The 13,816-nt window shown below is 34.9% G+C and overlaps 1 protein-coding gene across 4 annotated transcripts in view; it reads right to left on the reverse strand.

Moving 5' to 3' along the window:
• afap1l2 (actin filament associated protein 1 like 2) overlaps positions 1-13,816 on the reverse strand; it is an 84,448-nt gene that overhangs the window by 49,697 nt on the left and 20,935 nt on the right. For all 4 annotated transcript variants that reach the window (XM_088917725.1, XM_088917723.1, XM_088917724.1 and 1 more), the window contains exon 2: positions 42-170. In XM_088917725.1, the coding sequence (XP_088773851.1) occupies positions 42-170 (129 nt within the window). The remainder of the gene's footprint in view (positions 1-41; positions 171-13,816) is intronic.

Genomic DNA, 13,816 nt, shown 5'->3' on the forward strand with positions numbered 1-13,816 from the left:
GAAAACTGGAATGCATCAAGTATATATATTTTTAAACTTACCATTTGATGACATATACGACTGCAGAAGCTCTGAGAGGAGGCATTTTTGAACTATGGCATTGCTGCTGAGATTTTCTCGATCAAGAATCTTCAAGAATTCATCAAGTTCTGCCAACAGCTGATTCAGCACTGAAAAAAAGAGAGAAAGGAGCAACTGAAATACACTCACTGACGAATGACATTTAGTGCCATGTGGATTTACTGATTTGTGCAGGATGACTAACAGAAGTGTGCAACTGGGAACAGGAATTGCAATGATCCCTTCTTGATAAAGTCCAGATAGAAGTAATGTAGGGTCACCACAGAGTGATGTATGGGAGAATTCTGTCAGCTATGGAGCTGTTTTGTTACTTTGAAAATCTGCAAGACTCAGCATGTTTGCTCACCTCTTTTTGGGTAGGTATCTAGAAAAGCTGCCATAAATGTAGCCAACATCAAAATGTTTAATGAAGCATAAGAGATAATGGGACTGATATTTAACATTTGGAAGACCAAAGTTCTCCATCAGCAATGTCCAAATGCACACATCCTGACATCATCAATTCAGATTCAAGATTAGGGTCTGAATAATGTAGAGCACTCATACTCATACTTAAGAAGTTATCTTTTACAAAAGGCCAACATTGAATGAAATGTGCAAGTTCAGCTTGTGGCAGCCTGAGGAAGCAGGTGTTTGGGAGCAGCCAATGAATGAGTAATGAATGAGTAGTACACTAACATACAGTACAACAGTACATCACACAATTAAGAATGCTGCAACACATGCAGGCAATCTGCTGTAGGTTTTAAGTACTGAGAGCATATTGTTTGAGAACACAGGAAAGAGACAGATGTTGATATGATTATAAGCTCGGCCTATTGCAAGGCCTCAATAACATCTATAAATAGTTGGAAAGTGAAAGACTATCTTCAGCAAAACATGCGTTTTCAATTGCAAGCCTTCAGACCTAAAGTACAAAATAATGCCTTGAAAATATTTTAGTTCTCAAAGTCAACCCAAACATATTTTGTAAATATGTAGAAGCATGCTTTTATGAATCTTATGTGTCTTGTAGTTTAGATTTCTTTGGAGTATAAGAAAGGTTACAAACCAGTGCTGGCCATTTGGCCCAACTGGCCCTTTTAGTAGGTTGATCTCAAGATCTCATCCAGCTGTTTTTAAAAGAAGCCAGGGTATCAAAAAACAAAAGTGTTACACCATTGACAATAAACTGTACCTGATAAACATTAACTTGCTGAATTCTTTGCTCAGCAACATGTTTGCTGGACAAGTGCATTGGATTGCAGCCATGCAACTTATTAACTGTTGCAATGTTGAATGTATTTTTTTCATTGTGTATCTTGGTGCTTTAGGACTCAAGCTATATTTTTCCAATTAGAGCACCTTCTTACAATTTTCTTAATGCAGTTCTACTACATATATGTATATACATTATTTGACTATAATTCTCTGTGGCACTGCACAAGTAAACAAAACTGCAAAATGCCGTTTTGAACTGTATCACAGAATCTATTTCTGCGTTTGGCATTTTTTCCTTTAAGTATTTCGAAACATCTTCAGTTCACTTGCAAGAGGTACTGTATGTATCTCTATTGTAAATAACTTTCCACACAGAACTTGTATTCTTCATATGTTTTGCACATATGGTAAGTTATCAAAAGGGTACATATAAATATGCCCAGTTGCTATTGTTTTTAAATTTATATGCAACATGACTAAATAACTCCTTTACAAAATTTTCTCTAACAAACAACTGAGCCTGCCAATAACATTCATTATTAAATTGAAAATGAATGCTTACTTAGTACAGTATACAGTACAGTACTTCCAAAATATTTAAATCCTTCTAGTTAAAAGAAAATGAGATCTTCTACCAAACATTTATTGAGTCTTAAAAAACAATAAAGGAAATACATAAACACAGAAAACCAAACTTGCAGATAATCTTTGCATTCCTAATTTATTATAAGATAAATCTGTATTATACTTGTTTGTCTTGACTGTGTAACCAAATTCAGATGAAGGCACATGGAGGTGTAATTGTGTCTTCATGTGGTTTATGTTCTCAGAAGGGTCTTTATCTAAATGATAAACATGGGAGATTTTTAAAAACCACATCATATCTTTGTTTCAATTTTTATTTGCAGGTGGTCTTGATCTGATCAGAATCTACACAACTTGCAGTGATGGTCAACTCTATTTGGCATTTTTACAAAAGCATGCTTTTGCTACCTAGATCATATACAGTACATTTGCTATCTTGCTTGTACTGTATAATCAAGAATATATACTTTACTTAACAGGACTTTTTTATTACAACAGTCTCTTAAGAATAAAATAAATAAAATAGAAGAACAAATAAAATAATTAAGACCACAGCACTTTAGAGAAGAGGGTCATACAGTAGGTCAGCTGTACCTCTGTTGTCTCTCTTTGAGTGTTAGGATTCTATCCATTAGGCCAATATAGACATAAAATTAGCTTCCCTTATTATTATCGATTTACTTTCCTGACGCTTTTATCCAAAGTGACTTACATTTGTGTCCATTTATAGAACTGACCATTTTACTGGAGAAATATGAGTTTAGTACCTTGTTCAAGGTTAAAACAGCATTGTCCCTCCAGGGATCTGAGTTCCCAACATTCCAGGTAGAGTCCAGAGCCCTAAATCTAACTCACTACTCCACATCACTACCGACCTCCATGGGCTTGAGCCCTAGATTCTCAGATTAAAAGTTGGATGCTCTACCGACTGTGCTACCTGGGGATAACTGTAATAAATATTTTGAAACATTTAAAATAAATCCTTTGAACTTTGTAGTTTGCCCGTTTCATTTGACCTTTTTATTGTCTATAAGCTTTATAGGTGATCAGGTGACTGCGTTATGTTTTCTGATTTTTTCACTTTAGTGCTAATCTGTTCCCAATAACTCGGAAAATGGCAGCTGTTCTATATTTCCTTTGATACCTTGGCTGCTGTAAAAACTAGTGGCACTCTGTGCAGGCATATTCTTATAAATTGGAGGCAGGTAGTGAGTTTCTGGTTTAAATGTAACCATAGAAGCAATGTCTGGCTTGATACAGGAACTATATGGATTTTTATATTAATTTACTGTATATATATATTTTTAATATTATTGAAAATAATCACTACAGTCCAAAATAGGTGCTTCACACTTGGCTGCCAAACATCCCTATAACATTATCTTTCTTACTTTATTCAGGCAAAATCTTTTTAACATTTTTCTTTTACCATATGTTGGATCTTTTTTAAACATGTACATTTGAAAAGATCCAACACAACATTCCTATCACTTCACATGCTTCTACAACACTGTCTCTGCATGTAACTGACTTTGCTGGGTCTCCTCTTTCTCACATCCTACTCCTTCATGTCTTACTGAATTGGGATCACATACAGTATGAAACCCACTTCCTGTTTGTTGCTCCTTTTGTTTTACTTTGCTTCTGTTTCTCTGTCCTTTGACCTTTGTTATTTAAGATGATAAATGCCTCTCTGAGTTCTGAGTAGTGCCTGCCACTTTTGAAGCTGTTGCACAATAGCCAGTGCCTGCAAAGTCTATAATGGCTCTGGACAACCTGAAATAATCCAGGTTTATATTGAAATTTTCTTGTAAAGATACTCGATTATGCTTTGCATAGCACTTAAACAGTCATCTCGCTATAAATAAATGTTATGTACCCTCTGGCTTTTTACAGTTACATAATACTGAAATGGCTCTTGTCCTCCTGATTTGGATCTGAATTCTCTTAGATCTTAGTGCTATACTGTACTTGATAATGGAAATCTTTATTATACAGATGGTTTACTTGGAACCTACATTATAATAATACCATTTAATAATTGAAATCTTACCTTGCTGAGCATAAACATATTATTTCTGTTGGTGGTTTGAGCTCTGAGGTTGGGTTGATTACATCTGGAGCTCAGATCCAAGCACTTTTCTATTCATGATTTAGATTTCCTTTTGGTCAAATACTTAAATGATATGGATTTCAATGATATGGATACTCAAATCTACTGTACCCACAACATACTTATTGTTCCTGTTGTCTGCATTGTGCTGTGTTGTCTGTTGTACTGTGTATGTCCGGAGAGATCAGTGCGATTAAGAATTCCAATGTATAGTACATGTACTGTACATATGGCAATAAACTATTCTACTCTAGTATGCCTCGCACTAAACCTGACACTGATGTACGTAGCTGTTTCAATATTCTCCGATTCTATTTCTCACATAAAAGCTGAGGCAACAAAGATTTACATCTTAATTGTGGCAAGACTGAGGCTTCCTCCCATCATTTATGTAAAATCAATAATGTGACCTTATCAACTGATATTTTAATCCAAATTAAGAATTTTATAATAGCATTCATAATAAAACAATTAATAATGATATTAATTCTAAACAATCAATGTGATTTAATGATTAATTTTAGAATGTAATTTCAAATATTTGGTTTTCCATCTGAAAATAATGCCAGGCTATACCTTATGCTATCTGTCTGTTTACTTCAAGGCCTGATTATTCTAATACTTGACACACAGGAGTCTCTAATACTACACTAAACTAGTTAAAAGACTCCAGAATCAGAATTCGTCAAATAGAATCCTGATAGGGTCAGAAAGTGATCAAATCACTCTTGTCTTGGAAGTCTTTACACTTTGATTTTAAATCGTTGTGTTCACATTTAGACTCTACATGATATAGCTCTCCATGCCAACATGTTATCTATTTATTCTCTTCCATGTGATCTTTTCTCAGTTGGTTCTGGTTTGCTGTGTTCCACTGTTCAGACTACAATCTTTGGGTGACAGGGTCTTGTACTGCTGAGCACAGAGCTCTGGAACTCCAGCCCAAAAGACATCAGGGGCTCAGTCACGTTGGGTTCTTTTAAGTTGAGCCTAAAAACGAACACTTTCAGAAATTGCTTTTTTTATCTGCATCTACATTGCTTTCTTGACATTCTTAAAATGCTTTAATGTTATGTTGTGTAATATGCTTTTTATCTATTGCAAGCACCATGAGATGACTGACTTTAAATGTGCAGTAATACTATATATATAATAAAGTTTATTATGATAGTTACTATTTATTATATTCACAGTTTGGTTTAATTTAATAATGGGAAGGCAAGAAATAGCATTATAAAACCAATGCTAGAAAATACTACAATAGAAATCACTCTTGTAAACATTCTCAAGAGATATGACAATACAAAGTGTTACATGTACATTCCACACACTTGGTTGGTGAAAAATTATTAAATCAACCTACTTGAATAAAATTTGATAATGAAAACAAGAGACAAGAGAAGAGAGCTAGAAGATCCTAAAAATACAATAATATGCTCTACTTTCAGGATAAGTCTACGTGTAAAGCTGTGTCATTATGGTTTTCTTACGACTCAGGTAAAATATTCAGTCTATGCTGGATCTGTCATGAGAAATACAGTTCTGTAGATGGCCAATTCATATAATATTCAATTATCAGTGGATGTTTATTGTCTTTAATATTGTTATTAAAGACACTAAACACTAGTAAGATATACTGTACATTGCAGTATATCACGAGACACACATATACAGTACAGTGGAATGAAGGCGTGCTGCTTCATATGAATTTAGTTCATGTTTTGTTTGAGTGGGCCATTCAAAGAGCTCCTCAAGACAGAGCTCATATTTACAGTAAGCAGATCTCAGCCTACTCATAAAAGCTTCATCCAAAACACACACAGAAGATTTGCAGAGTCCTCAAAAGAATTCTGTAAAACACCTTTATGCTTGCTTTCCACAGTATCACAGTTTCAAAACGGACTATAACATTTTTACATTAAATTGGTCCAATAAATATTTGAGCATTTGGTACCTGAAAAACTGACAATTCAAAGTTCAATTGCCATTATTTTCCTCTTTGTGTTTACAGTTTTTCAAAGATGTGGCCCTGTTATTCAGCTTTTTTCACTGAAATGCATACCAGTTGTCAAACAAAAATTGAAACAAATACTGTAAGTGATGTCTGCTTCTTAAATTTAGCCTAGATTGAAATAACCAAGTCTTCTTCATAAATTCAATCAAGGGTATAAGAAGGTAAATATCATACAGATTGGACAGTTTGCAATTTGCAAAGGCACTTTGTTTGAACAGTCTGAACAAAACATGTGGTTTGGGGGTCCTCTGCAACTGGTGAACTCTAGTATTGTTGAGGATGTTGCATCCTCCTAGCTTAAAGTGCAGCACTAAGCTGATCTAACCTTTAGCAGCTTCAATCAAGCTGCAGGTCTTGCGTTGACTACACTGATGAATCGGTACAGTTTATATTGATGGAGCTTCATATAATCTTTTGTGCAAACCAATCAAAATCCAGTGCATAGCTTTTAATATATTGTACCTGGAGCTTATATAACAACTTGCAGCTCATAACATCTGAAATAAGGTCAAACAAATTTGCAAAAGAAATTTTACTTGCTTTTCTGTGGCCATATTGCATATCCGAAAAGATAGTTGAGCCTTATCCTGGGAAAAACCATTTTTAAAAATAACTTCTATTTGAAGGTCACTATTTGCCAATTCTTTGTAAACCCTTTTCAATTCTGAACAGGAAAGCGGTGCTTTAAAAGTATCTGAGTAGCTTTTTTAAAGCAGAGTTAAAAAAATAACATTGTGACAAACCTGCAACAGCAGGGAACCATCCGCACAGCTGCATGCCAGGATAAAATCAAACTGAAGAGGCAGTGCAAATAACAATAGATAAAACAAATCCTTCAAAGGCAATACAGACTATAACCATTTCATCTTTCTTTGATAGTTACTGGATAACTTCAAGATATCTAGGGAATTAAGTAATTATAATTATATGAAGTTAAGTATACTCAGATTTAACCACATACTAATAAGGTACAGTATACAACAAATATAAAAACGAGTGAGAACTATTTTGAAGCTTGTAGGCACACATACAATATGCACGGAAAGTTCCAGAGCACCTCTATGCTGTGAAAGCAGCAAGGCAGGGTATACTGTATATTGAAACTTCTCAAATCATCACTTGCATTCTGCAACTCTTAGATCCAAAGAGTCAACTTCTTTCCAGTCGCAAAGCTTATCATCACCACAACAGGCTAGAAGCTGGTCTCACATAGAAATGAGTGCCTCTATTATAGCAAATCTAAAAAAAAATATACTGAGAAGGGGGATGGGATATGCTTCCATGTTTCATCTCATAAAACATTGCCTTGTTGTTCTTCTGAACTGTCTGAACTGCTCCATTTTTCAGTTTGACTTAAAAACTTCTGATTTCAAGTTCAGGATGCTTGGGTTGTTCTGGTCAGACTATGAATGGGAACACTGTTGACCAGACTGTCAAGACAGCCTACACAGATCTTGAAGAGGTCACCACATATTGCTCCATCCCCAGACAATGATAAGCAGTCTTTGTTTCTCTCACTGTTTTTTCAAAGTCATTTAGAGGCTTTTCTTTCTCTTTTTCACTTTTTAAATGCACAGATTCTGTTCTACTGGAATAAATGAGGACGGATTTACTAAAGTTTTTGCCATTACCAAAATGTGATTCTTACTTTCTGCATAATTTAAATGTGCTTATATTGTAACACAACAAAGCAAAATATCTTAGATAAAAGGAAGCACCCTTACAATAGCACTTACTGCATATACATGTTGTGCTATTGAAAATATCTGAAGTTTCCATTTCATATTCAGAGATAAGGGCTCTGATCATGACCATTACAGCTGACTTCACACACTGTAGGAATACAGTCTGTTGCAAAATTAACTTACAGTCCTATAAGTTTTAAAGGTGTTATCTCAAGTCTTTAATGGTTTGTTTTTCAACAAGGTAAATATGTTTTTATAAAATGCAATCACAGACATGTTCATGGTGCAAATCTGGCCAGGTAATTCAATTTTCTTTGGTTGCTCCAAGACAAAAGTTATTTTTTGTGTACTGTTGAAAATGACCACCAGGATATAACAGCCGGATATTAAAACTAATGGAAAACAGAAAGTCAATAAGACAATTTATTCCCTTTTATGTGATAGACAGGTCACTTTTTTCAGTAATCACCATTAGTAACGAGTCAATGCTCACCAAAACATTCAGCAATGATAAGAAATTAGTGTCTCTCCTGTCTGAAAAACATGGGAGGCACTATTTTCTACACTTTAGCAGCAACTTCAAATTCTAGCTGTCTCTGAAGCTTGCACCAGGGTTGAATAAAGCACACAGAAACCAGGCAGAATTAACATACAGTACACTGTACAGTATATTTTAGTATATGTTTTTACACCCAGTTGAAAAACTCACCACAGAAAAAATGTTCTCCATTTCATGAGAGAACTAATTCATTATTTATATTAGTTTTTCTCCTGAGTATGTTCCACAAGCTATATTTCAGATTTTCTCTGCTATTTTCTAGCTGTTTAAAGCTTGAAAAGGGGACTGCAAAAACCTTTAATAAACTCCAAAACGCAAGCTAAACTACTGAAAAACAAGTGGCTTTAGAAAAAAAGACAATTGATTTTGAATGCGGTATGTGTATTTTCCATTAACCTGCACTAATTTAACTTAATTTAAATGTTTCAATATAATTTATTAAAACCATTTCCTAAGGAGAATACAGTCTGTTCTCAAAAGCTTGCTGACCAAACTAAAAAAAGAAAAGTGCCACAGGGGTGTACTAGAATTATTTATGGTCTCCATGTACTGAGGTTGTACATCTGGGAAACCTGTTCTATTCATGCTAAACCAGAGTCTTGGAGAATCATGTAGCAGACGTCTGAATGGGGTCAGAGTTCTCTGTTCACTGGCTCAGTGAAAACCTGAGGAAACAGCTTTGGCATTGTATTGCTTTTTTCCTGTATTGAAGGGAAAGTCTCTTAGTTTGAACAGACAGTAGACACCACCGACTGCAACTGCAGGCTCAGCTGCCATACCTAGGTGAGCAGTAAGAGAGTGCCAAGTAAAGTGTGCACTATAGTACGTCTTCAAGGATTAAAAACTGTTCTGTGATGTGTAACGTTTTTTTGTGAACCTTTAAAGGTGACAGGACAACCTTGACACATGTTTGCATGTGGACCAAATACTTTATATCTGAATGGAGCAAGTATCATTTTAATTCCAATGATTTTAATGATATAATTTAATTATTTAGAGCTATACCTGTTGTACATCATCTTTTGCCAAGTTTATATCTTTAAACATTACAGTACTTACTTGGAAGAGCAGGTCCCAGTTTTGCTCTGGAGCGTGAAAAAATCAATTAGAAATGTAAATTTTCCCCTTGTTTCCCAGATAACAGCTTTTAAAACTACTTTCCAACAGATTTATTTAAAAGAAACATGCAGTCAAAAAAAACCTTTAACTTTTTAACATGGAGGTGATCACTTGCAAAGAAAAATTTTAAGCAAATGTTACAGTATGGTATGCTTTTCAGTCTGCACTAAATACATGGGCACCAGTAATTTCATGAAATAAATACTGTACTGTTTCAAACATGTTAAATGAGTTATTCATTTAAAAAAGGGAATAGGATTTCCCCCAAAATGTTTTGGCAGCATTCCAAGCCTACTAGGGAAATGAAATCATACTCTATATAAGAATCAATTTGTATTGCTGTGGTTGCCTTAAGCACAAACAACCAAAACCGTCCATCAAAGCTTTTGTTGCTTTGGAGGTTGTTAATGGCTGCATTAGGTCAGAACAGTAGTCCTGATAGACACATCACAGCTTTAAGACAAAAACTCCATTCATTCCCAGAGGAAGTGGTAAGGACTATGACACAGAAAAACTGGGTCATTAACTACAGTATGACTCAACAGACATTTGCACCTGTGTGGTATGAGAGAAAGTGCAATTTTCCTTCCTTTTTAAAAAAAAAAAGAAAATAGGTAATTTTACTATTATTAAAAATGTTGATGTGCTTTTGGCTTAAATTACAATTCTTATTGGGAGCTATTGCAGAAAAAAAAGGTATACTTCACCCTGAAAAGAATGTAAACATTTACAATAAGACAGACTACTTAACATATCTGAGACTATTTTGCTACCATACCCCTCCTACCGAAGAACTTGAATTTCTACTTAAAGAAACAAAAAACAAAAAAAATGGAAAACAATCAAATTATAAAATACAAGTGATATAATTTTCCTTGCAATGAAATATGGTTTAAGTGCCAAGGGTGTAAAAGTTCTAATAAATAAGTTTTCACTCTTTTATATTTTCCAGCTTCCTTCCTAATGTGATCACTCATTTTTTAACACCACCATTCAATGTCAAAAGCTATGCTCAGTATACCTTTCACAATACTAACCCCCCTATAAAGTGCTTCTGTAAAACACAATCTGTAATCCGCCTATAAGCTATTGTATCTATCACTAATAAAACTGAAGAAGCACACTGATGCATGGCTATTATGTACTTCATGTCTCCCATACTGTAAGTGTGTCATCCTTAACATCATGCAGCAGGTAAACATGCTGACAAGGCAGTACTAAATTACTGTATAATTAAAAATTGAATAGACATAAAACATCACAAAAAAATGTTGATTTTTCAAATGTATAATTATGTTTTATTGCTTTTTATCAATAACATCAGTTAGTGATATGCAGAACTACTGTACTGTACATGCCAAATACACCATAATTTAAATACCTGGATACAAGGTAAGGTCAAGCAGTCAACATACTGTCACAACTTCAGCACACAGGACATCAAGACTTTCCTCATGAACACAATGTTTCCTCACTCTGCTGCTGTCAAAAGCACACATGAAAGTCTGAGCCACTATTGCTGCAATGTGAATACTCTTACTTGATACCAAATATCCTCAGAATATCTCAGCAATCTGAAAATTGATATTCTTAGATTTATGTACTGTACATATGGTTTCAGCAAAACAGAGCAAGGAGTCTTATGCACAAGTTACTTATGCACAAGATAAATGTATATACAGTACATGGAAACTGCATCTTCTCCCAAATTGCCTTAGCTTGGCTACAGCATGAATACTATTCCTGTCTTACATGAAAATAAAACCTACCAGTAATGCATCATTCTTAGCTAACCAAGAAACACCCTATTATTGTATATTATTTATGGATTTCTTTAAATTAACCCACACATCCTAAGCGGTTTCAAAGCTGTGGGCAGATGTTTTGGAATCTGGCACGTTTTGTGTTCAACAAAAATGCTTCACTTAGAAACTACTGGAAATAACTTTACACCCACAGAACAAACAAAATGTCTTGCTTAAGTGCTTTATTCAGATCTTTGTGCTCCGTCGTGTGAAAGGACAATTTATTTACAGTATGATTTTTTTTTTCTTTACTGAAATACACTGCACAAAGTGGCTTTTAGACAACAACACTGCAGAGCGTAATTGTTATGCTGTTTCTGTAGCAAGCAGCTGCAACTGAATGGTCTTGAATTGAATCTCATGATTGCATACTTTCAGCCTCTTTGACTCACTTCAATAGTTCGCTGAATCAAGCCAATGAGTTTCATCTACCTAGGCCTGCACCTCACTAGGCCAAGGGTACTTTTAACTGTCTTAATATACCACCATTTTGAACCTAATCAACAATTTCTGACTGGAAGTTGTGAGAAAATCGGAGCAAGCTACCAGATCATGGTTTTGAAGCCGACACCCTGGATTCTTTCAAGATGCAACTGGTTGGATTCTTTAGCTACAAACTACCAAATGGGCTACATGGGCAAAATGGCCTCCTCTCATTTCTTTCCTATGTTCTTAACTACCGCTAGACCACTAAATTTAGCCTCATCATTGGCCAGACACTTTTGGTTTTACTAATGGCGCTTGAGAAAATAAGATGTTTGGTCTTTTTTGTAGATGTATTATTACAAAAGAAAATTCTCAAAGCAGGACAGTTTCTGGGTACTGCTCATCATTTAGCACTCAAAAATGGTTCTTCTCAGAACCACAAAAAAAATTGCACAATCCAGCTTTATTTGACACAAAGACTATACTATTCAATTCAGTTTTTAGAATATTTTACTATTACAATTTTACAGCAAAATAAATGACTTATAGTACTATAAGTATATATACTTATATATACTATAAACTGTATATAGTATACTATATATACACTATAGTATAAATCACTTATAGTACTTTTCCAAGTTTTTGTCATTTTAAAATATTTTGTGAGTGCTTCCCTTTCTCTTCAGTCATTAAGAGGTCCACTGAAGACTATTATTGAAACAAATTATTATATATACAGATATAAATATAATACTTGCAACTCTCAAATATAACCAAGGTCTTGTTAACATTTAATGACACTGTCAGCTTGTTCTTCTAGTAGCCTTCTGTTACCAGCAAAGCACTGAGAGATTCACCGTTCAGAAACAAAACAGATCAATAAATGTTGCAGGAACCTGCTGCCATGAACAGCACTAGTACAGTATCTGAATAAGGTGCACATTCATGTGTTATTGATTTTAACAGCTTTAGGGAACAGCTAAAGGGTATATGACCACCTTTATGGGTCATTATGGCAGTCATAATGAGACTCGCTACAGAGCCACTGATAGCTCACAAAGAGCCAGCTCACCGCTGCTCAGTGTTAACTTCAAGTTACGAGAATTCTAGTAGCTAAGGATAATCAGTTCCTTGCTGCATTTGCAAATGAGTTAATTAGAAACATGAAGAAGTGTGTAACAGACATTTTTAATCAAAGGGCTAATATCTATTGAAGGTACACTAGACAATTAAATGGACATACTGCACATGACATTATGGGTAGGTGATGATTAACACTCATAAGAAACATTTTCCAGCAATAGATCTGGTTGTACAAGACAAACATGAGGCAGTCCAGTCACTAAGTTATACTTTATTTCCTTTCATTTATGTTAATACTTATTGAACAGTAGATACGTGCAGAGTCAAGACAGTGAAGCAATTAAAAAATCAGCCCTTCCTAACATATGGTCTTTTTCGTTTTAGACTTTGCATTGTTTAATACACTGTCAGTGAATATTATTGTTATGAGTTTTTCCTAGACATTAGCATCACATAGCTAATTATCCCTTACCAAATAGATCTGGCAGGCCTCTCTCAACAATTTCTCTCGCTCCACAAAACTGCAAAAGCGTGACTCACTCGACCCCAAACAACAGTCAGACGACGTTACCTAATTGCAAACTTTGCAGATCTCCATCTAGTGTAAAATGTAATTATGTTAAAGACCCTTTTAGCTCCACTGGAAAGAAAAAAAAGTTTGGAGTTCCTGTGCTTGGCCTTCATTAAAGCAATAAGTAAAAACTGTATTTTCAGTGTAAATATGATACAGATTTCGATATCTGCGGCTTGAGCCCTGGAAATCATGACAGCGGTCACACTTTAAACAAAACCAGATGCTTGTCTTCTGGGACTATTTCCTTGCATTCCTCTTTTGACCTCACTTGGGAACATTAAGATTACAGCAGAGATGAGGAAACATCTTAACAGAAAGGTAGGCTACTAAGATAAATTTCCCTCTGATTGTTCTTAATTGAAATTCAAAATGTAGGGCTTTTTGCTGTGTGTGAGAAAACCCTGAGCCAAAAAATCATTACAACACCAGCTATGTTACATAACATAACAATAATAATCCCAAAAGACTTGTTTGGAATGCTTCATTTCACTTAAGGGGTGCCAAGGCTAAAAATACAGACAGACCAAAGGCACACAGTAAGTCATTATACATATACGAGTGATTGCCAT

Source organism: Atractosteus spatula, chromosome 5, assembly GCF_055471065.1.
Source record: "Atractosteus spatula isolate fAtrSpa1 chromosome 5, fAtrSpa1.hap1, whole genome shotgun sequence".
In the NCBI taxonomy this organism is placed as follows: domain Eukaryota; kingdom Metazoa; phylum Chordata; class Actinopteri; order Semionotiformes; family Lepisosteidae; genus Atractosteus; species Atractosteus spatula.